The sequence below is a fragment of the Corvus hawaiiensis genome, chromosome Z, assembly GCF_020740725.1.
Source record: "Corvus hawaiiensis isolate bCorHaw1 chromosome Z, bCorHaw1.pri.cur, whole genome shotgun sequence".
Lineage (NCBI taxonomy): Eukaryota > Metazoa > Chordata > Aves > Passeriformes > Corvidae > Corvus > Corvus hawaiiensis.
Window position 1 is genome coordinate 55,276,720 of NC_063255.1, and position 27,245 is coordinate 55,303,964.

The 27,245-nt window shown below is 38.2% G+C and overlaps 1 protein-coding gene across 3 annotated transcripts in view; it reads left to right on the top strand.

The window, feature by feature from the left end:
• Positions 1-27,245, top strand: part of PCSK5 (proprotein convertase subtilisin/kexin type 5) — a 229,397-nt gene that overhangs the window by 166,830 nt on the left and 35,322 nt on the right. Inside the window, exons 15-22 of one of the 3 annotated variants that reach the window (XM_048290931.1) lie at positions 177-279; positions 844-1,037; positions 2,486-2,570; positions 4,573-4,670; positions 5,088-5,217; positions 6,270-6,385; positions 20,475-20,577; positions 25,856-25,992. In XM_048290931.1, the coding sequence (XP_048146888.1) occupies positions 177-279; positions 844-1,037; positions 2,486-2,570; positions 4,573-4,670; positions 5,088-5,217; positions 6,270-6,385; positions 20,475-20,577; positions 25,856-25,992 (966 nt within the window). Of the gene's footprint in view, positions 1-176; positions 280-843; positions 1,038-2,485; positions 2,571-4,572; positions 4,671-5,087; positions 5,218-6,269; positions 6,386-7,555; positions 9,710-20,474; positions 20,578-25,855; positions 25,993-27,245 lie in introns of those variants that run through there. The other 2 variants (XM_048290927.1, XM_048290928.1) reach the window with 2 other exon arrangements.

The window sequence follows — 27,245 nt, forward strand, 5'->3', positions numbered from 1 at the left end:
CAATCTCGAGCTCACACTGCAGGCAGCAAACCAAGCTACCTGTGCTAAATGTAGTCCTTAACACAGGAAAGCAAAGTAATCGCATTCTGCAATAAAATACTGTGTTTTAAGGTGTCCCAAGAACTAAATGAGAAGTTTTAATCCCTTTGGCCATCTGTATTCTGTTTTTACTACAGGTCCCTGCAATGCAGAATGCAGTAAAGTAGGGTGTGATGGGCCAGGACCAGATCATTGTACTGACTGTCTGCACTATTACTACAAATCTAAAAACAACACCAGGTAAGACAAAGAGAAAAAAAACTTCACTTCATTGATTTCTTGGTATATATCTGAACTTTCTTTCATTTTCTTTTCATTGCAGTCATGGATTTTCCCCTGACTTTAAAAAATTTTCTTTGGAGTTAAAAAAACCCCAAACTCTAGCTTACCAGAATTTATACTACAGCTTAGAAAAACCCTTCTCTGATTATATCCCCACCTCTTTTTTTTTCCCTAAGAGGCTCTCTCTGTATATGTGTATATATATATATATATATATATATATGTATGTAGACTCTCATGGCTACTATAGCTTAAGTGAACAGGACAGGAAGAAATGTAGATGGTCAAAAATTACACTGTAGACTGACAAGCCATCTGCTAGTGAGGTAGCATATGTGTAGGGACATAAATGCAAGACAGTCAGCTTGATGCAGTGCCTTGAAGGGTTGCATCTTAGTAAACACATGGTCCTTAGAAAAGCAACAATGCTGAGAAATACTTCTGCTTTGCAGTCATGGTCCAGGAATGTGGTGGCAGGTTATTTCATTAACAATTCTGCCTTCTCTTCCCTGCTGTCTGCAGGATCTGTGTTTCGACCTGCCCACCTGGTCACTACAATGCAGACAAGAAACGATGTAAAAAATGCTCACCCAATTGTGAAACCTGTGTTGGAGGCCAAAATGACCAGTGCATGACCTGTAAATCTGGCTACTACCTGAATGAAGTAACCAATAGCTGTATTACCAACTGCCCTGATGGGTTTTACCTGGATAAGAGTTAGTATTTCTTGTTGGTTTTGTATTGTGGGCTACAGAATTTGATCTGGGGAGGTTGCTGGGATGGTTATGAGCAGAAAAAGTGTATGTTGATGCATATATCTCTTATCATATTCCTTTTATTAAATTGTTGCCAAGTGTGATCAAGAATGTCCTGAATAATTTGCCTTTATTTTAAAAACCATACTTGTTGCAGGATGTCTTTTCAGCTGGGGATGGCTGGGAGTAACAGTAGCAGAACTAGGGCAGCTCAAGAGCAAGTCAGTTGAAGGATAGAACAGGTTATCGCTGCCTGGGAAAGGGACAGACAGCGCCCACATTCTGACCATGAGGAATTCCCCATTCAGCCAGATTATATGGCACCAGAAGTGAGAGCTGAGAAACTGGCCGTGGCCAGTGAATCAGAGCTCTAAGAAAAACAATTTCTTCAGATGTGACGTGGTTGCAAATAATGTTTCTGACAGACCTAAGTACCTACAGAGTGATGTGACTGCCCAAGAGCAGTAATTCTCAGCCATGATGGATACTGCCTTCAGCTTCCTCCTGTGATTGCCAAGTAGACTGTCCATGTTTAATTTCCAGCTTTGGCTAACAAAAACACTTAGACATGTATTCAAACATGCTTAAAACTGCAGTGACTTTTGTTGTCTTTAGACACTCCTTAGAAGATAAATGTGTTCTCAGGAGCTTTGTTCATCTAGGTACCTAACCTTTTGCTTTCTCCAGCATGAAGCTGTGTGTTTTTGAGAATTAGTAAAAACAGGTCTTACCTTAATTCTTCCATTTTCACTGTGCGAGAACTACAGTAAAGAGAACTCTTCTCCGCATAAATTAAGATACATAGATGAAAATTTAGGATTAAATGGGAAAATTAAGTTTTTCTTCTCAGAAGGGTATGTGTCCCTGCATGTCAAAAGACAACAGGGCTGAAGAGGGAGAGACATTTCTTAAATAAGGGATCTCTAGAGATAAAAAGGCGGGTGTTAAGTGATTTATGTATTTACTTTGTTAAGATCAGATCTGTTTATGCAGGTGTGTCTTTTAGCACCAAATCAGGAAGACAGGACAGACAGCTTGCATGGAAGGGGTAAGATTGCAGGACAGTCTCCAGAACACATGGCAATCATTATTGCATATCACTCCTATATGAGAAGGTGTCTTTAGTCCATATTACAAATAGTGAATGTAAATTTTTAATGTTTCTGAAAAGCTTTTAATGGCTTCAAAACGTATTTTTCTCAGGGTGCAACTATAACTTCAAATGAATAGAAATGTTGTAAACCATTTGATATTTGATGGAAAAAGCTAGTGATAGGCAGAATTTTGCTATTTCAGTCTAGCTTGATGTTTTTGTCAAACTAGAAAGTCATGCAATACTATATTCACACAATTTTATCAAACAAAACTGACCAAGGTTTTCTGGGCTGTTTTCTTTTTTTCTCTTGTAGATAAGATTGTTTGTCGAAAATGTAGTGAAAACTGCAAGACCTGTGTTGAATTCCAAATTTGCACAGAATGCAGACATGGCCTAAGGTAAGGAAAATATGGTTGTCTCTAAACGTAGTATCTGAAGAGGTATATACAAGGCTGTAGATACACAATGAAGAACATCAGATAGCTATTTAACCTTGCATGGCCCTCATTTCATCTGTTCCAATGCTTTTTAGTCTTTAATAGTGTTCCTGTGTGCCAGTTTGGCTAACAACAGATTTTTTAGAAGGCCTTTCATTTCAGGTAACATAAAAGCCAGTCATATGGAAAACTGGCTTCTTCAAATTTTGACCTACACTATGTCAGTCAAGGATTATTTTAGAAGTAGAGTAAATGAATTATATTCATCTTTCTGATTCATTCAATGTGGTAGTTAGAAATTATTTTCTTATCTTTACTGTATTTCGTCATGTATGCAGTCATTCACTTATCTCAAGTACCTGAGGCTCAATTCTGTTACAGCATAGTGATCATGTATTTTAAACAGCAGTGGAGATTTTTTCTTCAGAGGAGAACTTAATTATTCTTGAAAATGATAGATAAAACATACAAAGCAGCAGTGCACATTTCAAGCTCCTTTATAAAGAATGACCTTTTGATCCAAGTAGCAAAGGTCAAAAATCTTATAATATCCATGACAGACTGTATGCTGGCTTAGGGCCACAAAAAAATATGAAGTCAATATTCAGTATCTGTAGGGATATTCTTTTGAATACAAGCATTGTGTTAATGTTTTAACACTGAGGTTTCATGTTCCATTAAAGTGAATTTTCATCTCTAAGTAAAAGCTGAATGTTTGCTTCTAGAACATCAATACCTGGATTCCTTTATTGAAATTGAAATATTAAAAAAAATTTTAAAACACAACTTTCATGTTTTCTTGGGCAATATTAGCAAATTGAGAGTAATTTTAAGTAATTTTTTTTTTTTAAATGTGTGGGTATACCAGATAAGTGGAGCCTTTCAGGACATGCATTTCGTATTCCATAGTTGTTCAAAACTTCCTGGATTTTCTTGGCAGAGGTATCAACGAGCAGGGCCTTCCTTGGCTGGGTCTTGTGAGGCCTGGATTCCAGATCTTCTCCATTACTGGCCCATTAAATAAACTTGGGCAAATTATTTTCCCATCTGTAAAAACATGTTAATGCTATGTGTGTTGTAAAGCTCTTCGAGGTGTGTCACTGAGGAAAAATAAGAGAAAAGCAGGGGTTGTGAAAGTTCTGTTGAATTGCTAGTTTATTTTCTAAACTGAGACTGAATACACCCTTGAAAATTTTCAGTGGTGCTGAGTTTACCCGACTTTTGCTGCAATCTGTAAAAGCATGGTTAGCACTCAGAGTGATAAACCCTGGAGCTCATGGGCATTTTTAGAAAAAGTGTTAAATTGGATGAATGCTGAGGTTCTGCAGAAGATAGTAAACATGGCAGAGAAGTCTTAGTTTTAAAAATAAATAATTTCAAAACAAAACCTTAATGCTAACAAACTGTTATAGGCACCTTTTAACAGGAAAGCAATAAACAGCTACTTCAAGGAATGCATTAAAATGTCACTCTTTATGCTATTTTTTTTCCTCTGTTACTCACATTTTTGCGCTCTCTCTAAAGTGCCTGCAGGCAGAATACCTCCAGCTGGATTCTTGACAAATCTCACAAGCCACACAGACCTGGCATTCAGTTAACAAGTCCCTTAGCATTTTTTTATGCTGACCCTGTGCTAAATTCCTGATGGATAATTGCATTTTACATGCCTGAATTTTTAGTGCTGTTTGTCATTGTTAATTTTTTGTCTGTCCCCTATTACTTGGTAGTATTTACCAAGAGTTTGTAAACAGCTTCTTTACTTCACCATGGGCAAAAACTGCTTTGCATTCGCTCTTTAAGTGATTGGTGTCTCTAAATTTATAAAATATGCCCAGTGAAGGAAGCTGATGAATACTAGTATGTGTGTTGTTCTTTGGTTAAAAGAGAATTACTGGATTGTGCCCTATCTTGTTGTCCTCTGTTGTCGTTATGTGCCCTGTGCTTTTTTTCCTTTTTACAATAGTTTGCATGGCACCAGATGTGCTATCCGCTGTGAAGAAGGAAAATACCACAGTGGCAGAGAATGTGAACCATGCCACCGTTCCTGTGCAACATGTGCAGGTACCCCACTGACATTTGTCTACATAATTTTCATTCCATATGATTTTATTCCACTGTGTCACAGTTACAGTATAACATGATTGTTTACATGTAAATCCTTCATTCTCTTACAGCTTTTAAGTACATTTTAAATATGGCAAACTTCGTTCAGCTAGCATGGAAATCTACGTTTTTAATTGAAAGACTTCATATATTCCTTTCTTTTTCTTTCTTTTTCTTTTTTTTTTAAATTTTAGTAGAACTTAATATGATTTCCAGTAATGCCTTCCATTTTCTTCCAGGAATGGAATAGTGACGGTAGATTTTGTGGGAGCTTTAGAACTGCAATCATTTATTTCAGAAAAAGATACACTGAAATTATGTAACTGTTTATTCTGACAATGTACCTACCTTCTAACAATTTCTCTTTGGACTAAGGTGCTGGAATAGATGCCTGTATAAACTGCACACAGGGTTATTTTATGGAAGATGGAAGATGTGTGCAGTCCTGTAGTAGTGGTTATTACCTTGATCACTCCACTGAAAGCGGATACAAAAGCTGCAAAAGGTATGATCAGTGGCTAATACATCTGGCAGTATATCAGGCAGTATATTAATATATATAAATACTAGTATATTTGGCAGTATATTAGCTATTACTGTGTTGAAAATGATCATACTTACTAGAAGATAAAATACTGCTGACTCCAAAAAATACAAAAAAATTGTTGTTATTATTATGATGATTATGATGATTTATATTCATATGGGTCTTACAAAAATATTTTTTCTGGTATATGTGTGTGACCTTCACTTTAAAACAGCCTATAGTGAGAGTGGAAGTAGATTCGCACAGAAGCGTAAAATTTACAAATCTGACAGGGGATCTGTATTTCTTAATAGCAAACAAAAATAATCAAACTGTGGGTTTTTCATTGCAAGTTAATTACTATTTATAAAGACCATTTCATTTCTTCCACTACATAATCACATTTATTTCTAAACTACTGTCCAGAATAACTTACCTGACTCAAGTGGACAAATGGCTAGATAAATCTTGGACAAAGTTGTGCTGTGCAAGGAAGGAACATTTTTTTCTATTCCATTCTTTCTTAAACAAATATCATTTGTTGCCTTTTGGAATAATTTATCACTGACTCTGATCTGAGTTCAGGGCAGGAAGGGAATCGCTGTGTGTTTCAGTGTATTCCACATAAAAGACAATCAATATGTAATGAAAATATGATGGAGCAAGATGAGTAATGAAGGGACTGGGCATCATGTCAGCCATTTATATTCTGTAGCTTTAGTTTGTGCCTTTCTGGCACATGTATGCACCATCAGCTTGATATTTTTGCTGATTATTTTTGCATAGTTTCAAAGCACTAGAATAATGCAGCTGTGTAGTAAAAAAGCTTGAATAGAAAGTTGTTGATGGAAAGAAGAAGGATGGAGTTGCAGGGGTAGTCAATTATTTATTTTGATAATTAGTACCAGTAATATTATAGTACCTGATACCTCTAGAAAGAACAAACGAGTCCTTTGCAATGCTAAAGAGGTCTCCTAGGAAGTCTTATATTTGGTGAGGCAGGAAGACCAACACCTGCCATTGTCTCTTAGGTGCGATGCCAGCTGTTTGGATTGCAGTGGCCCAGGAGACAGAAACTGTACGAGCTGTCCTAGTGGCTATAACCTAGACACTGGTGTCTGTGTCGTTGGAACAGTGTGCAAGGATGGTGAGTGCAAGTCTCTGAAAAGGTCCATTTTATCACTGCCAGCTTCTTCTTTTACATGTATTGGGTTGGTTTGGCCTGCTTCTCTTCTTCTTTTAAGTAACATCTACATAACTTTTTAAATTATTCAGGTGTATGAAGAGGAGAAATTTGCATTTGCATGTATTAGCAAGATTAGTCACATCCACTTTACCTGAATTTTCCTAAAATAATTTTTCCCATTGCCAACAACCTACTTTTCCTTCCTTAGCAATTTTTCAAAAGCCATTGCTTTCAACAGATTTTTGTATGAGGACCCTAGAGTACTATTAATAGAACTACATTTATCTATCTCACCACTTTAAACTGTGAAAGTGCTGGTAAGTAAAAACAATTTAAAGTGCCTGCAGTATTGCTTGACTCGTGTGAAAGGGTAGTGAGAAAAAAAGAATTCTGAAATAGGGAGCATGCAATTTAGGGTGGAGATTTGAACTTCCTCCAAATTCCCTGTGGCAGCCAAGATAGCCTTCTTGTTGCATATGATTGGCTTAATTATTCACTAATATTAATTCCTTTTAAATGCCACAATTACAGAGACACTTAGTGCTTCCCTAAAAACGTTACCATGTGAATTACTTGTAAATAGAGCCCAACAAGTGCAATCCAACAGAAAAATCATATCAGAACAAAGTCTGGGAAGATATCTGACATCAGATGTAGTAAAAGCTAACAATGACTCTCGGGTCCAGCTTATTTCCACTGGATTTACTAAGAGTTGACTTCAATGCCTTACAATCAACTCACTCTACAGGATTTGCATTTCTGTTGAGAATGTTTTACTCTTTTTCTGTGGTTTGATTGTTTTATTCTTTTAAATCATAAAAATTGAGAGCAAATTCCTTTGCTGTAAATACCACTGTATTCTAATTATTCTCTTTCTAATCTTTTTTTCCTTTTCATAAATGGATACCAATCATTTCCTGTCGGACCACACAATATCTCTTCCTGAAAAAAAAAAAATGCTGTTGACTGAAATTCTTTTTGATGGACCAAATTTCCTACTTGCTACCTGCTCCTGAATGGTCTCTTCAACCAAATCTGCATGTCTGACCAATTAAACCTTCTTCCATTGTACACGCCGTGCTCTCCAAACCTTCAACCTCCCCTCCTTCTCTTGCTGCTACCCTCTGGAAGCTACGGAAGAGTCCTGGGCCGAGGGAGGATTCTGTATGCTGGTGAAAAAGAACAATCTCTGCCAGAGGAAAGTACTTCAGCAATTGTGTTGCAGAACATGTAAACAAAAGGGGTGAACTGACACCTCCCAGCATCCTCCTCCTCCTATAGACTTATAGATTAACCGTATTACTGAAAAAGGAAAAAAAAAAAGAAAAAGAAAAAGAAAGCAAGCCACCTTTCTCCCTCTCCCCCCTCTTTGTCTGGGGAGATGGCAAACTGTTCGTTGGAACTTAAATGGAAAAACTACAACACGCCTACCTTTCATAACTGGTTGTCTAGAGCTGAGCATCCAGGATCACAGAGTCAGTATTGTGTGACCAAAGCATTTGATGCCAAAATTAACATTTAACTCTTGATTTGATTTCCTGTCAACCTTAGGATTATTCCTGTTTTTTGAAGGTACTTTTTCTTCCCTTCTTTCCTGCTTCTTTCCACTTTGAGATGTTTAAAGAGTGTTTCAAGAATACAACACAAGTTTACATGGATTAAAACTAAACAATACAAAAAAATTTGCATTAGTCTTTTTTTGTGCTGTATGTATTGACGGGGGAACTTGAGTTCCTGAGGGGATCAGAAACATCATTAGTGCAGGACTAAGTTCTGCCCCTTTTGTAACACTATTTTAAAAAAATGGAAAGTGAACATTTCTGCACACATTTCTTTCTTACTTCCTCTGCTGTATGCTGTTTTTTGTATCACATGCAGTATGTATATATGTTTGCCCAAAATGTGGTTTTGGTCATATAGATTTCATTTTTAGACAGGTGGCTTATTAACAGATATGCTAGGATTTTTATTTTATTTTTTTAAATTGTCAAAGCTATTTCAAATAAACATAAAAAAAACATTGTTCCTGTAATGGACAAATTTAGAATATACTACTTCTCTTGATTTGCGTAAGTGAGAATAATGTATATGCTCAGAAGTCAGAAAACATTGCTAACATGTAAGAAGTATTCATAAATTATTGTTGTCTTGTAATGTTCATTTAAAAAGGGGATATTATCATACAGATATGTGGAACTATTTCATAGTGCCCATATGTAAATGCCAGTGTGACTATATATGACAGGATGTGTTTACAGGACTGGATTTATAATTGTGCCAAATACACCTCCAGGAATAATTGCATATAGGGCAATAAATCAGTGGTTCTCTTGGTGTCGTGATGGGCCTGAGTCTGCTTTTAACTGCTCACAATAGAAATTTCAGCAGGAATAGTCCTGCTAAGGCCAATGGAGTTACCTCACTGTAAAATGGTCCTGAGTGATAAGAGAAATGGCCCCAGCCTCACCCTTTTTCTGCCCAGGCACATGGCTGCCAGTACAAATTTCTGTTTAATTTATCTTCTTCAGCTTCACTTGGCATACAGTTCAAAAGACAGTCATTTCACATAAAACAGAAAATTGAACTTCAAAGATACTGTTTACTGGGGATAATACTTAAAACATACAAAGTGTCTTTCTCAGTTAGCTTTCCTGGACATACAAACAGAAAATGGATTGCAGCTGTTTAAGCATGTAAGTCCTGGAAAATAAAGGGGATCAAAAATGACTGTGGATGTTTTACAAACAAATGAATACAAACTTTTAGAGGTAATGTACTCTTTAGTAGAGAGCAGATAAACTATTACAGTCTGGTTCGGTATGACAGAGTGCAGTCAAGCTCCTTTGGTGCCCATTACAAATTTCCTGATAAACATTCAAATTTGTGCTAGTTTAACTACTAGTCTGTTACTGCCTCATTTCTCAGTATAGCGTGTTTAAATAGAACATAATGCTTTCAAAGTTTAAGTTAATATTATATATGTTATATATAAATATATATTCACTATTGAGATTTAATTATGTAATGGATTGTAAAGAATCTGTTTGGATACTTACAAATGTCTCTAACACTATTATAGAGAAGAAATTAATAACTTTGTTTTCTTTAAAAAAAAACTGACATTGTTATAACGAAATCCATTTTTACTGAAAAAAATACTGTACATGTGTAAAATGTTCAGTTGTTATTTGTAAAATAGGGTAGTTCTGTTGTAATTGATATTGGCCAAAATCAATGTTATTCCATATTTTATTTTTTCTATTAAATTAACCTAAATTCCTGTTCCTTTGGTCTGGAGAAACATGTTGATCCGTACGTTAAACATCTTCGTTGAAGGACGTAGGTAGCTCTGTGGTATAGAGAACTTAGTTACCTGGGTATTTAATTTTATTACAGCCTTTTTTTAGTTGAAGTGATGGAATTTATGATTGCAGAAATACCTGGTTTACGTGGAGATCACCTTTAGGGTAGTAACAGTAGAGTCATGTCTGAACCCTAGTGGGTAACAATCTTGACTTCCTCTGATCTGTAAGAGTTTGCGATGGCTCTAATCTGTTGTGTGTTCAAGATTAAAAAGCAAAATTTGTGACTATCTGTTGGTTCAGGCAGTTAAGAAGGAGGGTTTCACCCTTGCAGTCGTACAGACTGGCCCCTTGGCACAGTATCGTGTTGGTGTCTGTGCACGTGCCAGTGCTCGCACGCTCTACAGCTCAGATACAGCCGCAGAGTTGCCAGACCTAGAGGGCTCCCTTTAGCCTCAGTGGTAACCCCTGCAGGGTAAGGTCCTTCACTGGCATGAGCTGTTGCTCTTGTTCATTTACCACTTCGTGCCACAGCCTCAGTGGAGAGCAAAATGGCAGCTTATCCAAGGAGTCATATATTCAGATGGCATTTTCAGCACATTTGAGGCCATGTAAAGAATTTCCTGCAAAAAACCTCACCACTTAGCCATCTCAGTGTTGCTGACCTCTTTTGACCTGGTTTCAAAATAAGGAGTTAGTCATCATTCCCACAGTTTCCATGTCAATCCCCAAATCTAAGCATATGTGGGATGGCGCATTCTTAGCAGTAGTTTGGTGAGACCACACCTGGAAAAAAGGTTGCCTACAGCGTTGTATGAAGAACTGCTTGTTTCAGCTCCCACCTCACCTTCATCTTCCAAATGAGCAGACAAGTAAGCATACATCTGAGTTTTAGGCTGAAAACCAGAACTTTCTGGTGTCAGCTCAGACTCTGATCATCTTTATTTGTTATGCCTTAATAGCTGTTGTCAGACACATGCAAAATTTGTAAGCAGCCTATAGCTTATACTTGTACTAGAGGATTGCTGCAGCAGCAGGATTGCAATTGAAAGAAGCTAGTTTGTTGGCAGCTGCAGAGTTTTCTTATGTAATTGATCCTCTCTCTGATTCAATGATGAGTACTTTGATGTGTTCGGTATTTGACACTGTTGATGACACCCAGAATGGATACAGACCATTTCAGAAAGATCAGAAGCTACTAAGTATGAACAAAATAATAAATTTTTTGTCAGGAAAGAGTGTGTATGACATCAGTTTAAATCTGTTCATTGATTTCATTTTATTTATACCACAAGTCAGAAAGCCATGACAAATTGAAGATGCCATTGTAGTTAGAACATGGTATTTCCCAGTTCATATTTGTCTAGGAGAATCCTTGATTTAAGTGCAAATTGGACACATGTCTAGACCTTTACTAAAAGTCTCAAAGTTTTTTAAAAACAACAGCTGTGGTCAAAAAACAAAAAAAATCACATATGCTGAAAAAAGTTTACCATGCCCCAGACCTGCAGAACATCCTTCAGAAGCCTGTTGGGTGGGGGTGTTATTTTATGTTTCCTTTTCTGCAATGGAGTTCCAGCCTTACTCCCTTTTCAGCTGCAGCTCTCCACCTCAGCCACATACCAGTATTGTAGGATCAGATGCCAGAATAAGTCAGTGGAAACCTTCTGCTTCTGACCAGCAGCTCCTGGGACGTTTGGCTTAGCCCGCACTGAATACACACACTTGTATCCGCTGGCACTCCCTGCCTCTTTCTGGGGAGGCTTTGCAAACTTCCTCTCTGTGAAGCACACTATTTTCTAGTAAAGATTTCCCTGTGAGACCATACAAAGGTCTCAATCTCTATTGCAATTGCAGCTTTCCAATGTCATGTCAAATTCCTTGCAAGTGAATTTATTCTGTGATAGCAGGCTGCTGCTTGTGCCACATTATCAGATCATGAGGGGTTTGACAGACGTGTGAGCAAACCTATAGGCAGAAGCACTAGGGCTGTCTACAGCAATTTCACCCATCACTAAACGCAAGTTACAGCTGCTGATGACCAAGTTAATCCTCTTAATAGCCGTCTGTTACATTTTAATGAATATATTTAATGAACTGAATGATTGTAAGAAGGCCTGTTATAAATTCAAGATTCCTGTAAAGACATGTAAGAGATTGCATGTGTGAGTCAAAGCTTTTAATTTGCAGTGCAAGTTGCTGAACATTGACTTGTCTATGATACATTACCATGCCTTATATTTATATTGGATATGCCATTGTCCTGTCATTGGTACAGAATGAACCAAGAAAAGTTCTGCCATTAGATGTTTGTGCAAGGTATTTTAATCGAGCATTAAAAAGTTGTACAGCATACAAAGAAAAACCCAAGTTTTCATCAAAAGGAAACTGATATACAACAACATGCATGACCTTGATCAGAATAGGGCGTTTCAATAAGTGAAAAAAGAAGGGTTGAAAATATATTTTTGATGAGCATTTTCTTTACCAGCGGAAAAACCCATTTCTGTTTAACATAATTTTAATTACATGTATTGCTTAAGCTATTTTATAAGATTTCTGTTTTTTATTGAAATAGATGATTATCTGATTATTTACTACCACCTGTCATGATACTCTGTTGGGGCTTAAAGCCTCTTCATTAGCAAGAATTAAAGGGTTGTGAGTGCCCTAAGAACAAACTAAGGCTCTGAACTTTAGTATTGCATTGAGCCAGTGAAAGGGCAACCAACATCCACATTTCAGTCACTGGTTCCACACCAGTGAGCAAAGAGGATTCGGATCTATCAAAGGCCTTGTACATACTGTGATTTCTCAGAGCACAGTAACATGAGGTCTTACTAGGAAAACTGTTCTGAAGTCCTCAGGATAAAGCCAGAGAGACTGCAATAATGTTCACCTGCTGTGCAATCGTAGCAGACATCACCACAGAGTTAATGTCTAATAGCTGAGCTGTGACAGAAATTATCCTGAAGAACTTCCTTTCTGGATTAAAAAGCAGTGTTTATGCATAAAAACAGAGACAATTTCTACTTCTAGAATGGGAGTTGTAGTCAAAGGAAAACATATTAGGGGGAGGAAGCTCTTATTATTTTTAAAAAATAATTCCAGTTAGCCACAAATGCAGACTCTGTGCTGCTCCAAAGGCTGGCCATTGTTGGTTTTTGGCAGAAAATACATGAGCAACTCATGTATTTGCTGCCAAAGATGACCAAGGAAGCTTAGAAGAATGACCCTCATACAATCATCTGTTCGTTTTTCTGAGTGTTTGGGGGATGGATTTGTTGAAGGTCTTCTGGGAAAACAGCAACACTTTTCAAAGCAAAAAACACTCAGCCATCAGGAAACACAGCAGAGAGCAATGAGGTGATTTAAGTACCCATTTTTCCAATCAGCCTGGGAGTGAGAAGCCAGAACACTGGCAAGCAGTGAGTACTTGTTTACCATGGAGAATTAATGGCTCTATCATGCAAATTCAACAGTAACACTGAATGTTCAATGGAGCATGACTAATGTGGTTTAATTATAATTCAGATAATACTGCATAACTTTTCCATTTACAATTGTCCTTTGCCTGCCTACTGCCCCACTCTTGATGCCTGCAGATGTTCTTTGAGAGGTGGATTGGAAGGAAAGTCTAGCACCTGATTGCCAATCCCCACAGATCAGGTTGCTGTCAGCTGCCATGCTCATGACTATGCTAGTGGACCATTCTGTAGCAATGCTACTGGATAAAAAGACAAAAATTACTCAAATATTCATTCCTGAATAAAGTAGCCCCTTTTCTTACTACAAGAGAAAGGAGGCCATACCAAAATGAAGTTGTGTAAATGTTGGTCTTGCTGTGTCTGCCTCTAGCACATCCTCTCTGAACACTTTCAAGGCTGAAAGGAGGATTCAAAGTGAGTTCCCACTGTCAAACAGTGTCACAAAATCTCTCTCCAGGTATATCTGAATTAGAAGAGCTGTATGATTTCCCCATCTCTACACCTTCGACATACGTGATTGTTAAAGGGAATGTAATCTGTAATCAAAGAACAAAAAAGATTACCTTGCCGATGCAGAGGTGCTTATAGCAGAGAGCAGGAACCAGGGAAGATTTTAAGCGGGGGAAGATCACCAGTGTAAGTGTATTGAGGAGGCTGAACAGTTACAGATGGGAATAAAATTTAGACCTTTATACCACTCATTAAAAGATTTAATTTGATCTGCTCTTTACTTCCAAGGAGGTACTTGTATCTTTTTGGCAGGTTTCTTTCAGGCTTTAATATGTCTTCATCTCTGCAAATTAAACAGAAATTGCATTTGATTAACAGTACAAATCTATGTTGTTACATCTTGTTGGGACAATAGTTGGCCTGCTACAATCTGCCCAGTTATCAGCAGATCTCTGTTCATATCCTGATTAACTTGGAGGTGTCCAGTACAAACAGCCTGTGCAGGAGTCTCTTGGCTAGAGATGGATGACACCACTGAAATACTGACCCAAAGCATCCAGCTCTTCCCACTTCAGGTTTTTGTCTGTTCAAATCAGACTGCAGAGATCCTGCAGTGGTCAGGAAGGGCTCCATGTATACAAAGTACACACTCCCTGCTGTATAACATAGGAGAGACACACTGTGTTACCTTGGTTGCCTCTGATGTGTGTTTTCCTCCAGCACCGAAAGATTCTATCTTTAATGTACTCCATGTGCTAATAACACCAGCTTTACTCAAAGCATACCATGTTTGTTTTTATATTTCACAAGCAGCTACCTAGTTTTCCAAAGAGGTACTATGAGCACTATGAGATAATTTTCAGTGGGGTTCAGGTGCCTCTGTTCCACTGCCCTTTAGAAGATTGCCAGATACTGATTTTTATGAAGAATGGGAAGCTTGAAAATGTAAAACAGGGAAAATTCCAGTTGGAAAGCTCAAGAAATGGAGAGGCTGAGCATACTTTTTTCCATTGTGAGTCTAAAATTTCGAGAGTGCTGTAGTATTTCCCCCTCCTTCAAAAAGTTAGAAGGGTACAAACCAAAGCTTTATTGATACAGATCCATAGAGATTGTTCTATTTCTCTTCCCCCTTTCTCATGGGGCTGCCAAATTTCAGGCTGTAGGTGATCAGCAGAATACCTTGCCAAGCTCTGACATAGGTGCTTACAGGCAAGGGGAGAGACCACGAACCCAGCCAGCTTATGCTTCCAGGCATCCACATAATTAGTACAAATGGAGTTTTAAAGTAAAAATTTTAAACGCCTAAAAAATTAGTAGAAATGAAGATTTAAAGATTATTTTTAAAATGCTAAAAAATGTCTTTCTGGGGTCTGTTTATGCCCACTAAGTACTGCTGAGGGCTCTGACTCTTCAGTGGGTTTCTAACAACAATTGTATTAATACTATGTAGAAATGTGGGGAGAAGTACACATTGTAAAGGGAGGGGAAAATTCCTTTCCGTTAGAAATAAATAAGGCAGCTTTGGCTAATGTGAATGTTTTTATTCTGCAGGGAAAAGCATAGAGGGCCTTGTAAGATAGTGGAGTCTGATAAAGGCAATTTCCTCACTCCTGACTGTCACAATTACAGCTAACCTGACTCTCTGTGTGAATCTCACCTAATCCTGCAACAAAGGGGCCTTTCATCCTAAAATCATTATATTACACTCAGCACACAGCTATTCAGAGAAGAGATGTTCAATCCTTTTCAAGGTTCTGCTTTGCCCCTTGGCACAAGGGGGAGATTTAGTGACTTAGGAATCAATATCCTATTTTCAGCCTTCTCATTTGTCACTGCCTAGAGCACTTTTGAAGAGTTCCAATCCTGAATCCCTCTCATCACCTCAAATCATAATATCCAAAAGTTTTGTCCATGAGGAGTATCTTCTTTGTCCCTTCTGCACACCCAAACAGGGAGACAGAAATTTGGTCATTGTGTAATTAAGCAGGAGGCTGAAAACTGAACCTAGACAAATAATTGCAAACCAGATGCACAATTTTGCACAACTGCCAAATCTGAGGGTAAAGGAAATGTCTTCATCTTGAAAATGTTACAACATGGACATTATGGCAAGATTTCTTTCGGGGACCTGTAATCTATTAAACACTGAGACCTTGGCCTAAGCAAAGGAGTAACCTTAAAAACAATCCTCAGGATGAATTTGCATGGATTTTTATATGCAAGTTAGTTTTAGTTGTCTACTTAAGCTTTATGAATAAATGTTTCTTCAGAGAACTCAAGGAGCTGATCCCATAAGCCAGACAAAATGAAATGTATCATGGCCAAACATGAGAAAAAGCAGAGGGTTCCCTAGCACTAATTTATTTCAGTTCTCACAGCTGATGGATGAGAAGCAATTCTGAGCAGTTTTTGTTTATCTGCTTTGTCAAACCTTTATAACCCCTAAGATTACATACAAAAATCCCAAGTACAAAATCCATATCCAGATTCCCATGACAGTAAACAAGCAAAATGGAGGAAATAAGGTAGTTTTTTCCATTAATTTTAAGGAAAAGCCATTGTGGCAATGTTATAGACGATAAAGAGTATTTTAAAATTAGATAAAGTGATATTTTGATCAAACAAAGTGGGGAAGTAACACATGACTTGCAGTGACTAAATCTCATGGAGTGACTACAAGAGAAAAAGATTTATGACAGCCAGCACATAAAAGTCCATATCTCCATGCATAACTGACAGGGATATTCACACCCCCATCTAACTGATCTCCTGAAATATCATTTGCTGTCAGTGAATGGCGCAGGCTTTGGAAAGCAAGCAAGAAACAGTGACAAGCTAAAGGTACACTTGATGCTGCTTGGCAACTATGAGAGTGCTCCAGACTGGGACTCAGGAGAGACAAGTTCTAGTTTGCTATTGCAAACTAATTTGATGATTTTATTGCAACTCAGGTTTCCACCTCCTTAATGGACGATAATAGTTCTTATCGCATTTTAAAATGCATCATATGAACTGATAGGAACTGAGTGTTAAGTATAGGGATTTTGTATGTAGTTAAAGGCACAACCTGAAACTTGATGTAGGCCAAATGTAGAGTTAGACATTCCTAATTATGGACACAAAATTATACATTAAAATCTTCCTATTATGAGGAATCGAGTCTGTTAACATATCATTATTCCTTCAGTATCTCCAGTTCCTTTTTTTTGAACAAGGTGACAAATGTTTTTAAACAAGGTGACAAGGTAGCAGCATTAACACAATAGTAAATGATAAAGATGAGATGATCCAAAGTAACAGATGATCATTGCCTGATTGAAAGCAAAATGAAGACACATTGCTGAGAGTATTCCTCTATTAAGTATGTTGGACAGATAAAGAATTTTAATAGAGAGAAAAAAAAAAAAGAAAAGGAAAGAAAAGGGTTGAGGTTTTGGCAGCCTGTATTTATCTAGCAAGATTTGTAAAGAAATACATTGCTCACAAGGAATTCTGGCAGATGGTTGAACTGCCCTGTGGAATAGTTTAAAAGTCTTCTTTTTTTAATTTCAGTGTTAACTCTTTGAATATCCACCAAAAACTATTTTGTTAACATGTCAGATCTACAGTGCTAGATGTGATTTGCAATTCAGAGGGCCCAACATTTAAGTATTTTCTGGTGCACATTCTTATAATAGTATTCATTAAAATGCTTCAGTTCAGAGCCACAGAACTGGTCTTCCTGGCACTGTTCCAAGCACAGCTGAAACAAATTACACCACTTCCAATGAAAAGCATAAGATAGAAATAACTAAAACTTTTAAAAACTGAGTACTTCTGCTATGCGTGAAGGATTTCATCAGGCATAGCTGAGGTGTATGAATTAGTAGCTCAGGTCCAGTGGATAGGTACACAGGATAAGCATACAAGTAGTGCAGGCAAATAAAGTAAAGGAGAAACACAAAAGTTTTCTAATGCGTATCACAAAACAACATCAGAGAAGCAATTATGTAATAAAGTCACCCTGATTTCCCAGGAATGTAAACCCAATAGTATAAAACACTGAAGCATCAGACCCACAATGGGAATTCTTTTCAGATGATTTCAGATAATTTTCAGACTTTCATGCATTTTTTCATGATTGTATTATTGTCCAAATACATGTGTGTGTGTCTGTGTGTATATATATATATAATTTGTCCTAGTTTCAGCCAGGACAGGGTTAATTTTTTATGCAATCTGGGAAGGGGGCATGGCCAGACTCTAATGTTATTGGATACCATCTCACATCACTTTTGAGGGGCAGGCAGTGCCTGTGGGAGAGAAAGCATGGAGGGCAAAACAGTCCATTATTGCTTTATTTTCCATGCCAATAATTTCAGCCTTTTGTTATTAACTTCGTAGCTGTTCATATTTTCTTATCTCATTGCTGTTTCCAGTAAATTGTTCTTATCTCAACCCTTTATTTTCACCTTTTGTGCCTCCAATTACCAACCTCATCCCCAGAGAGGAAGGGGGGAGGGGAAAGCACGGGGAAGGGAAGCAAGCAAGTGGCATCGATCTGGGTGAGTCTCAGTGAGGTCACAGAATTGGGGAATACTATTCCTAAACCATGAAAAAATCATATATTAAAATCTCATAAAACAATTGAAAACACAGGATTCCATGTTACAGCTTCTGAATACATATCAGAAAGTCTCAAGAGGCTTACATTAACCAAATCTGTCAATGGCCTGAAGGCCACATTGTTTTTTTCTAGAAAGTGAGAATTATAAATATTTGCTATTGTGATAGATATGCAGCAATATAAGCATGTTATCTGAGTAACATCTAGAAAAATTTAGAATCCTACTGCATTCTATGTCTAACAGCTTTTCTAATGTTTTTAGTTTTAGTCCTTTATAAAGTAATCAGACATACAAGATGCAGTGTTGCAGTTCAGAAGTGCTGCACCAGTTCCATGGAACTAGTCAGTTTACACAATTCAACATTTGCCTATATGGGCATGCAAGGGATTACATAAATGCATGGAAATAGATATGTAGATACATAGAGATGTAGATATAGATGCATACAAATCACTCTTAGTATAATGAGAACTATAAAAATGTGTGACCATGTATGCATTCAAAGACTTTTGTTTCCGTGATCTCATCAGGAGACTCTTCATTTTGCCCCAGTCTGAACTTCTTCCCAGCTAGCACTGATCCCAGAACAACCTCTAAGGAGCACTCTCTTCACAGTTTATGTGGTTCTATCACTGGCTTTTTGCCTCTCTTTAGAAGACACACAAACCATTACAGAACAAAAATTACATCTCTGCCCACATTTTGGGTACCCCAGGTTTCACCCAGAGCTGGCTAGATGCTCCAGTCAGTTTGCCTTTATAACCATACTGTTCCCATCCCCTTAAGCATGTAAATACTATCCTAGCTCATATCTCATACCAGAGGTTTCAACTATTATAAAATTTGTTAATATTGTTTAATATGTAAAAAACACAACAATTAAAAACACAACAGGCAGAGACCATAATTTGCAGTATTTTAGAATTTTTTTTTCTCCTTACATCCTTTTAAATTGATACAAGTGTCTGCTTGTACAGTGCCTTTGCTCTTCAAATGTAAGGAACTCATTGCAAGGGAGAGCCAAACCCCAGTCATTCCGTATTTGTATTTTGATTCCTAAAGTTCACTATATTTGCCAGATCTGGATTTTCCAGCAGCAATGCAAGTGGAAAGAGTTGCTTGATATTGAAGTATCCATAGAAACTGCAGGTTTTATGTATTATATAGAACTTTTTGCCCAGCCTCTTCCATTACTCAAGACTGAAGGAACAGCCAATTCCTTAGATATATAGCCTCGGTTATAATACATTTTCCCAAAACAAACTGACATAAAAGACCCAATCTTGAGCCTTATAAAACTGCGTGATAAATTTACTGTCCCCACATAATGCTGCACACAGATAAAGTATTGTACTACTTACCAAATCTCTGCCCTAAGAGTTATTAGGCATGCAGCTTACCAGTTTGTACCAGTGTTTTAATTAATATCCAGTAAATAAAGAGGCAAACTTCACAGTTCAGCAGCACAGTAGTACTAGTGTATTCATGATCTGGAAATGTTTATATCTTTATCTCAGTTTTAAGGTAGAAATCCATATAATATAAATTTTTTTTTCAAGTCCAAATGTGCACTTTGACACCAAGTTTTGATTCAGCCTAAATGGAAGCCTAAGGTCTTGTAGGTAGAGAGTCTTCCATCAGCAGCTTGGGAGGGAGACAAATATGCTATAGCTAGAGATTTGGGAAGCACCAACAGGTCTCTGGCTGATGGAAGCTTGCTCAAGTCCATCTCCTCATGTGACATATCCGCACCCATGGCAGCAAACCCTTCATGCTGCAGCTTGCAATCAGGCTCATGTTTAAGACATTACATAATAAATCTCAGTAGCACCAGTTTTGATGTAACTCGTGAGTCTTAAGAGTCTCATTACTTCAACTGATGCAAAATAAATTAACAAAAAGAAAAAAAATCACTCTTTGTCAAATTCTCATGGAAAAGAAAAATTAATAAACAAACAAACAAAAAATTAAATAAAGACTAGAAAGTAACAAGTCTGAGTATCCTGGTTCCCCAAGGGAGCTAGTACTTGTTTTCTTGATGCCACAGGAAAATGTGCCCATTTCAGTAATTAAAAATAGATCCCATTCCTTTTCATCATTCTATTTTCCAGCCTGGAAAGCTTGGTGCTTTTTTCTCTTCCTGTTTTTTCTTTTTTAAATTGTGAGAAGTTGATCTGAAATAAACCTTTTTATTTTCTACCAGGGGAATATCTTGATGATTCCCAAGAATGTCAGTTGTGTGAAACATCCTGTCAGAAGTGCATTGGACCTGAGTCAGACAACTGCATCAGCTGCCCACCCACAAGGTAATTTTCTCCTACCACAGTGCAGTACAAAGATCTCACATCATCATCTGGAGAAGTGGCTGTATTGTGTTTAGCAACAGCTTGCAGAGACTACAGAAGCAAAAAGTGTTTAGGGCAAAAAACCCCAGGGCACTTCAGAAAATAATTTTTATGTAAACAAGATAGCTGGCTACACAAGCAGTTAATGTTTCTCAGCATGATTCCACAGACAAAGAAAAATTCCTTTTTATATGTAAAATAGACTTTCTTTCATTGTCATCCTTTCTAAATCATAACTGCTGGAATCGCAGCTGACAATTTTAACAACAAGAATCTAGGGCATCTGTAACTGTACACAGCTCTGAGGCTTGGCACAAGGCGTGAATATGTATGCTGAGGCTAATTTGGGGAGATATTCATAGCACCTAAACAACATCATTCCCTAACTGAGGTGTTTTGAGTTAGGCTGATATTTCTAACCTGCCATGAGGAGTGAACAGAACTATAAAGAAACTTTTCCACAGGACTTTGCAAATCAGAGGTTTGTGTTTAGGTCATCACACACCGATTTCAGAAGACTACTGGCTTAAAAGACATGTCCTACCCATAGCTGTATTCTCACACAAACAACTCTTGTTTTGTTGCACTTGATTGTGTTGTAGCCAGCTGACACTTCCACAGGTATGAAAACAGGATCAGATCCCCTAAGGCAAGAAAAAAATCCCTAAGGAATTCTGCAATTTCCCCGGAAAATATCTATTATATGACTATGAAAGATATACCAATGAAAGACATACCAGGACCAATGGAATCCAAACAAATTCGTAAGTGAGGAAGCATTATTAAATTGTGTTACATCAGAAAGGGAGCAGAGGAAATCTGGACAAAATTTTGGACTGTGGAGTGGATTTCTCCCATTCACAATGGCATTTAAATTAGATTCTCTGTTCCTTCCTTGCAACCTATACTGTGAGCTTTACATAGAGATATTTACGCAGCAAAGAAGGAACCAAGCATCACTGTACTGAACCACCAAGGTGTTTGCAGTAATGAGGTCTCAGTGACGTTTTGGAAGGATGCTGCTATAACCACCTTAATAAGTACTCTAACAATTTTGAATTTTGGTATCTAAGGTTTCAAAAATCTTTCTGAGATCTTTCTGTGCATTACGAAAGCTGCTAGAAAAAGTCATGTTAAATGGGACAGTCTATAGTAAAAGAAATAATAATTAAAAAAACCTTGCCCAGAGGCTAAAGAGTTCCTTAGGATAACCCAGCATAGGTGTCAATTTATTTAATAATAAAAACACTGTCATATCATTACATAAATGAAAATGCTGCTGCCTGTTTGGTTTTGTTGGTTTTGGTTTTTTTAAAAGAAAGAAATGGAAATTCTAGGGTTTTATCCAGGCAAATTGATTATCACAAAATTCCTTGTCCATCTGTTTACAGTTTGAGCCAAGGTTAGTGACAAGATCTGACCAGGTATTTCCCTTTAGGGGCAACATAGCAAAGAGCAAGAAAAATGTAATTTACCACTGTGTGAGCTGCTTGTAAGGACGGCTATCATTAGAGCTAGCACATGTAGTTGAACTCAGTAATATTTGCATGCCATAGAAGCATAGTCCAGCTGCCTCCAGTACCTCTGTCACATATCTCCTTTTCTTTGAGAATAAATCTGAAAAAGATCATAGCAACTGAAATTTATGAAGATGTATTGAAGATATTCTCTAATGCCATTGGCTGACTCCAAGTAAACATGAACTGTCTTAATATAATGGAAAGCCTTTTGTTGTCAAGGTATACTCCAAGTCTGTACTAACAGCCAAAATGGTGCTCAGCTTCTCTAGAAACTGAATCCCAAGTCCTCAGATAGCAAAGTGGTCAAAGCGGTTAAGTGTGGAGGATTACAGGCTATCCTTTCTTATTTTCTTAAGAGCGAAAACACTGTCAAAATGTATCCAACTTCTTTTGTATTCTTTTAGTAGTCTATGATGCATGAATTGATGCATTTCTGTTTTTCTCCCAGGCAGATTAAAACAGTAGACATTAAGCAGCAGTGAAAAATGGACCATAAATTTTCATTACATAAAAGGATTTTTTTAGCAAATATTTAATTATCCAACAAAAGGAGAACATTCAGCAGCCAAACTCCTACGTACTCATAGATAGATAAATGTCCTTGCACCAACCAGGACAGAGTTAATTTTTGCAGTAATCAGGAGGGAATGGCTAGGATCTGAAGGTTATTCTGTACTACCTCATGTTATTTCCAGGCGTGGGGGAAGGGGTCCTTTTACAGCCACAGAGTGTGGCATGGTCAGGTATTGATGGGGGTTCTGTGGTATAGAGGTGAGTACTGGCATGTGAATCGTTCTACTGCTGTACACTTTGATATTGATATTCTCGCTGTTAGTCTTCATTTTCCTTTTTCATTGCTGTTTCCAGTAAATTGTTCTTATTTCAACTCATGTTCCTTACCTTTTGTGCCTCCAATTCTCCTCTCCACCCCACCTCACAGGACAGGAATGGGAGAGTGAGTAAGAAGCGTGTGGTTTGGAGTATTTTGGTGGGAGACTAAATTGGGGAATTCCATTGCTAAACCACAACAGCCTTATTTGGCACCCAGTGTGGGGCATGAAGGGTTGAGATAACAGCAGATCTGAGTAGAGCAGGATGGAAACATATTTATCTAAGCATTTGTGCAATTTGTGGATGTGGTACCTGACCCTGTATGTGCCTCCATATATGCTCCTCACAATGTTCTGTTTCAGAGCAGGCTGGAGGATCAGGGTTGCTCTCTTGCTGTACTGTGTGATGAAGCTTATGGCATAATAACATCGAGGGAAGTGAGGGTTATCTGGGATGTGTATCCAGTGTTGTTCCTCTACCTTTATCTGAGGCACAACTTTTGTGAATCCACTAATAATCGCACTCATGTGTGGAGAATATGTGGGAGAACAGGAACAAATGATTTTCCCCAGCTTTTCACCCCCTTTTTCTCCTTCAGACCTGTTAAAACAGCTTGTGGCAATTTTTTACTTCATTTGGACATTAAGGAATGCATGTTCCTATTCCTGTGTCTGGTATGTCTCCTTGGTGTGGTCTTCACCATGTCTAGGGTCAAGAAAGAGATTTCTAGGAAGGTCCTTCAGAGATCTGCCACAAGTGTGGGTAGATTTGAGTGGCATGGAATATGGGAAAAAATGGCCCTGTTTTGGGGAAAATTCTCTGCTCCAATGGTTTGGAAGTTCACCCCAAATGACTACAGGACCCTTATAAAGTGACAGAATATTTTCAAGGAAATTGCTGTGGCTACTCCATAGACCAGCAACTTACTGCAGGGTGCTGGGCCCTGGCTAGTCTTTACTGGACACAGGTCAAGACTACGCAGCGCCCTCAGGGAAAGGAGGGGGAAATCAGACCAACAGGCACCATGGGCACTCAAACTGCAGCTGAAACAGAGGAACATATGCAGCTGCCCCTGTACTATACAGAAGTAGAAATCCAAGACCAAATCAGTTTGCTTCATGATGAATGAAGAGGAAGCAGGGCCCTGTGGGAAGATTGTCCAAGGCTTTGGACAGATTTGAAAGACTCGAGGAAGTTAGAGAGTCCCATGTCCCATCAGTACAGACCAGAGTCTCTGCTACTGGGAGCAAGCACCCCACTGAGTGGAAGAGACAGTACACACCAGGAGATAGCCTGTTTTTTCCTGTGTAACTACAGAGAATACATGAAGAAGTGGGATGAAAAACCCACCTCTGCCCTAACAACATGGGTACATGAGTTGAGAGGAAGAACAACCGTCATAGGAAATTCGTCTAGGATAAATGCCGCTCCAGTTTCCACTCGACAAGTACTCAGACAGAACAGGAAGGCTGATGTTACTTCCAATCCTCTTGAAGTTCTTCAGTTCATATTTACAAGGAGTGAGCAACGAGTACCATGACCAGGTCTAGAGGGGCCCTGCCTCCAGCCAGGTGGAGGAAAGAGACAATCAAATCTCTTGAACTGTGTGCATCCCATGGCCTGGCATATGAGACCCAAAAGAGTGTAAGGTTTTAGTTGACACTAGAGCACAAATGTACCCTGATGCCATCAAGATATGTAGGGGCAGAATCCGTCTCTATTTCTGGAATGACAGGGGGATCCCAACAGCTGACTGTACTGGAAGCTGAAGTAACCATGACTGGGAATGAATGGCAAAAACACCCCATTTTGACTGGCACAGAGGCCCCATGAATCCTTGGAGCAGATTACCTCAGGAAAGCGTATTTCAAGGACCCAAAAAGTCATTGCTGGGCTTTTGGGAGAGCTGCTATGGAGACAGAGGAAGTTAAAGAGCTGCATACCTTGCCTGGTCTCTCATATTTATAGGTAGATATATGTCCTGATTCCAGCCAGGATAGAGTTAATTTCTGCAGTCGTCAGAAGGGGCATGGCTAGGACTGGGAGGTTTTTCTATACTACCACACTGTGAGCTCCAGGGGAGGGGAAGGGGTCCCTTTCCAGGTTGCATGGCATGGCGCAGTTAGGCATTGCCAGGGGTTCTGTGTTCATAGCTGTGACCACTGGCATGAGAATTGTTCAGCTGTTGAATGCTTGTATGTGTGTAGTTGATACTGTTGCTGTTTATGTTCATTTTCTTATTTCTTTGCTGCTTCCAATAAATTGTTCTTATCTCAGCCTGTGATCTTTACCTTTTGTACATCCAATTCTCCTCTCCATCCCCAGCAGAGGAGTGGGAGGGAAGGCAGGCAATTGAGCATGGTTTGGAGTGTTTCAGTGGGAAAATTAAATCGGTAAATACCATTCCTAAGCCACGACAATATGTAAGTCTAAAAATATGGCTCCTAAAGGCCAATATTCAGATAGATACTTGACTTCATGTACAAGGTCATATTACTGAAGCCATAGTACTTTTCAAAGGCAGTCTTAAAAGTAAAACAGATGGGTTATTCCTTCACAGAGAAAGACCAAGTATTGCTTTCCTTTTAGCAGACACATGGGACCACTGCAGGGATTGTGATATAAGGACATCTAGGCAAAGGACCAAAAAGTCATTTTTCTCAGAAAAATGTTTCAGAGAAAAATTATCTTTGTAGTCTTAGATTCAGGTTCAAAACACTGTTCATATAGTAAATGCTATGAATAAGATAAAGAAAATGAAGTATTAAAGTTCAAAAACTCATAAATAGAGTGAGAGAAGAATTTATTGAGTTTCTTTTTAGTTTCCTTTAGATTTAAAGGACAAGTAGTAGCTAAATTTGTAGTTATGCCTCTGTCTTCTTTAAAAGAGTCTTTGATGATGGCTGCTGCGTTATGCAATGCCCCAGAGGAAAGTTTGAATTTAAACAGCAATGTCACTTGTGCCATCATACCTGCCTGGACTGCAGTGGAAGTGAACCTAACAAATGCACCGCTTGTGGAACAGGTAAGTGAGATTTTCTTTTGCCAGCTTTTTCCCCTCCCTTGGCCTCCAAATTCCCTTTTCTCCCTCTCAGGGCCAGTTGTTAGATGCAATAAAATGAGTAGTGCTTTTACTACCAATCTGCATCATAATCTTCTTGTGACTCTGAAGGGAATTGGAACTAATTTTTTTTAAGTACAAGAAAACACAACTCTGCATTGTCCTTGCAATTTAATGCATTTCCCTTGGTGTTTTTTCAATAGGAGCAATGTTAGCAGAAACAGAAACAAGAAAAAAAAAGGACAGAAAACCTGCATAGCCTGCATCTGGAAAAGAAAGCTTCATACATGTTTTCCCCACCCACTGCACAGGATGTGCTATACTGAAATGCAGCCAGTTTGCTCAAGCAGGCAGGGAGCCAGGCTGCTTTCCTAAGCATGTCTCTGGGAAAGTCTAAGAAACAAGCATGGTGGGTTCCACTGGAGATTGCCATGTCCCTAGAGCTGAACAAACAGGGTTTGCAAGGAGAAGCTTATTACCAACACATATATTTATGTATCTTGGGTTGAGAGGAAGGCTAATGTAGTTAATTTTGTGGAAATTCCAAAAAGCCACTCTTCTCCTTTTGAAATTCTGGTTTAAAAATTGTTTCCTATTGTCTCTCTAACATCTAATGAGCAAAGAACCCAAGGCTGTTACCTACAAGTATGTGCAACTAATCTGAACTGTCCTTGGAAATGAGTATTTAATATCTAACTTATAATAAAGAGTAATTTTTTATGAGCTGTGTTCTGAGGATTCACAATGGATTCGTAGCCTTTTCATTTCAGCTGCTACTTCCATTTCAGTCCTAATCAACACTGGCCCAGACTTCATTTAGTAATAAGTGTCTAGACTACAAGCAAACACTAGTATGGCTGCATTAATTAGTCGTACTGAGGATGAGATTGACTTTCTCGCTTTGGGAAATGTGACTCAGTAGATGAAGTTTTCAAATGGTACTTCAGGTCTAATGTGAGAGCAAGTTTGTATAATTTTCCCCCAAAATCTCTCCCTTACGGTGGACAGCAAGATAAATTTCTGTATTTCTGTGAATCAAGAAATTAAGACACTGATGAGACTCACATCCTTAGGGGGCAGGAAAATTAAAGAATTGTGCATGAAAAGTAAAATAAATAAAACTCAACTTATGCTATGGTGCAGCATTGTTGCCTTTTAAAGCTGCTTTCTCTGCATTTTCAAAAATAAATTATGGTAAGCAAATTCTTGCTCTACAG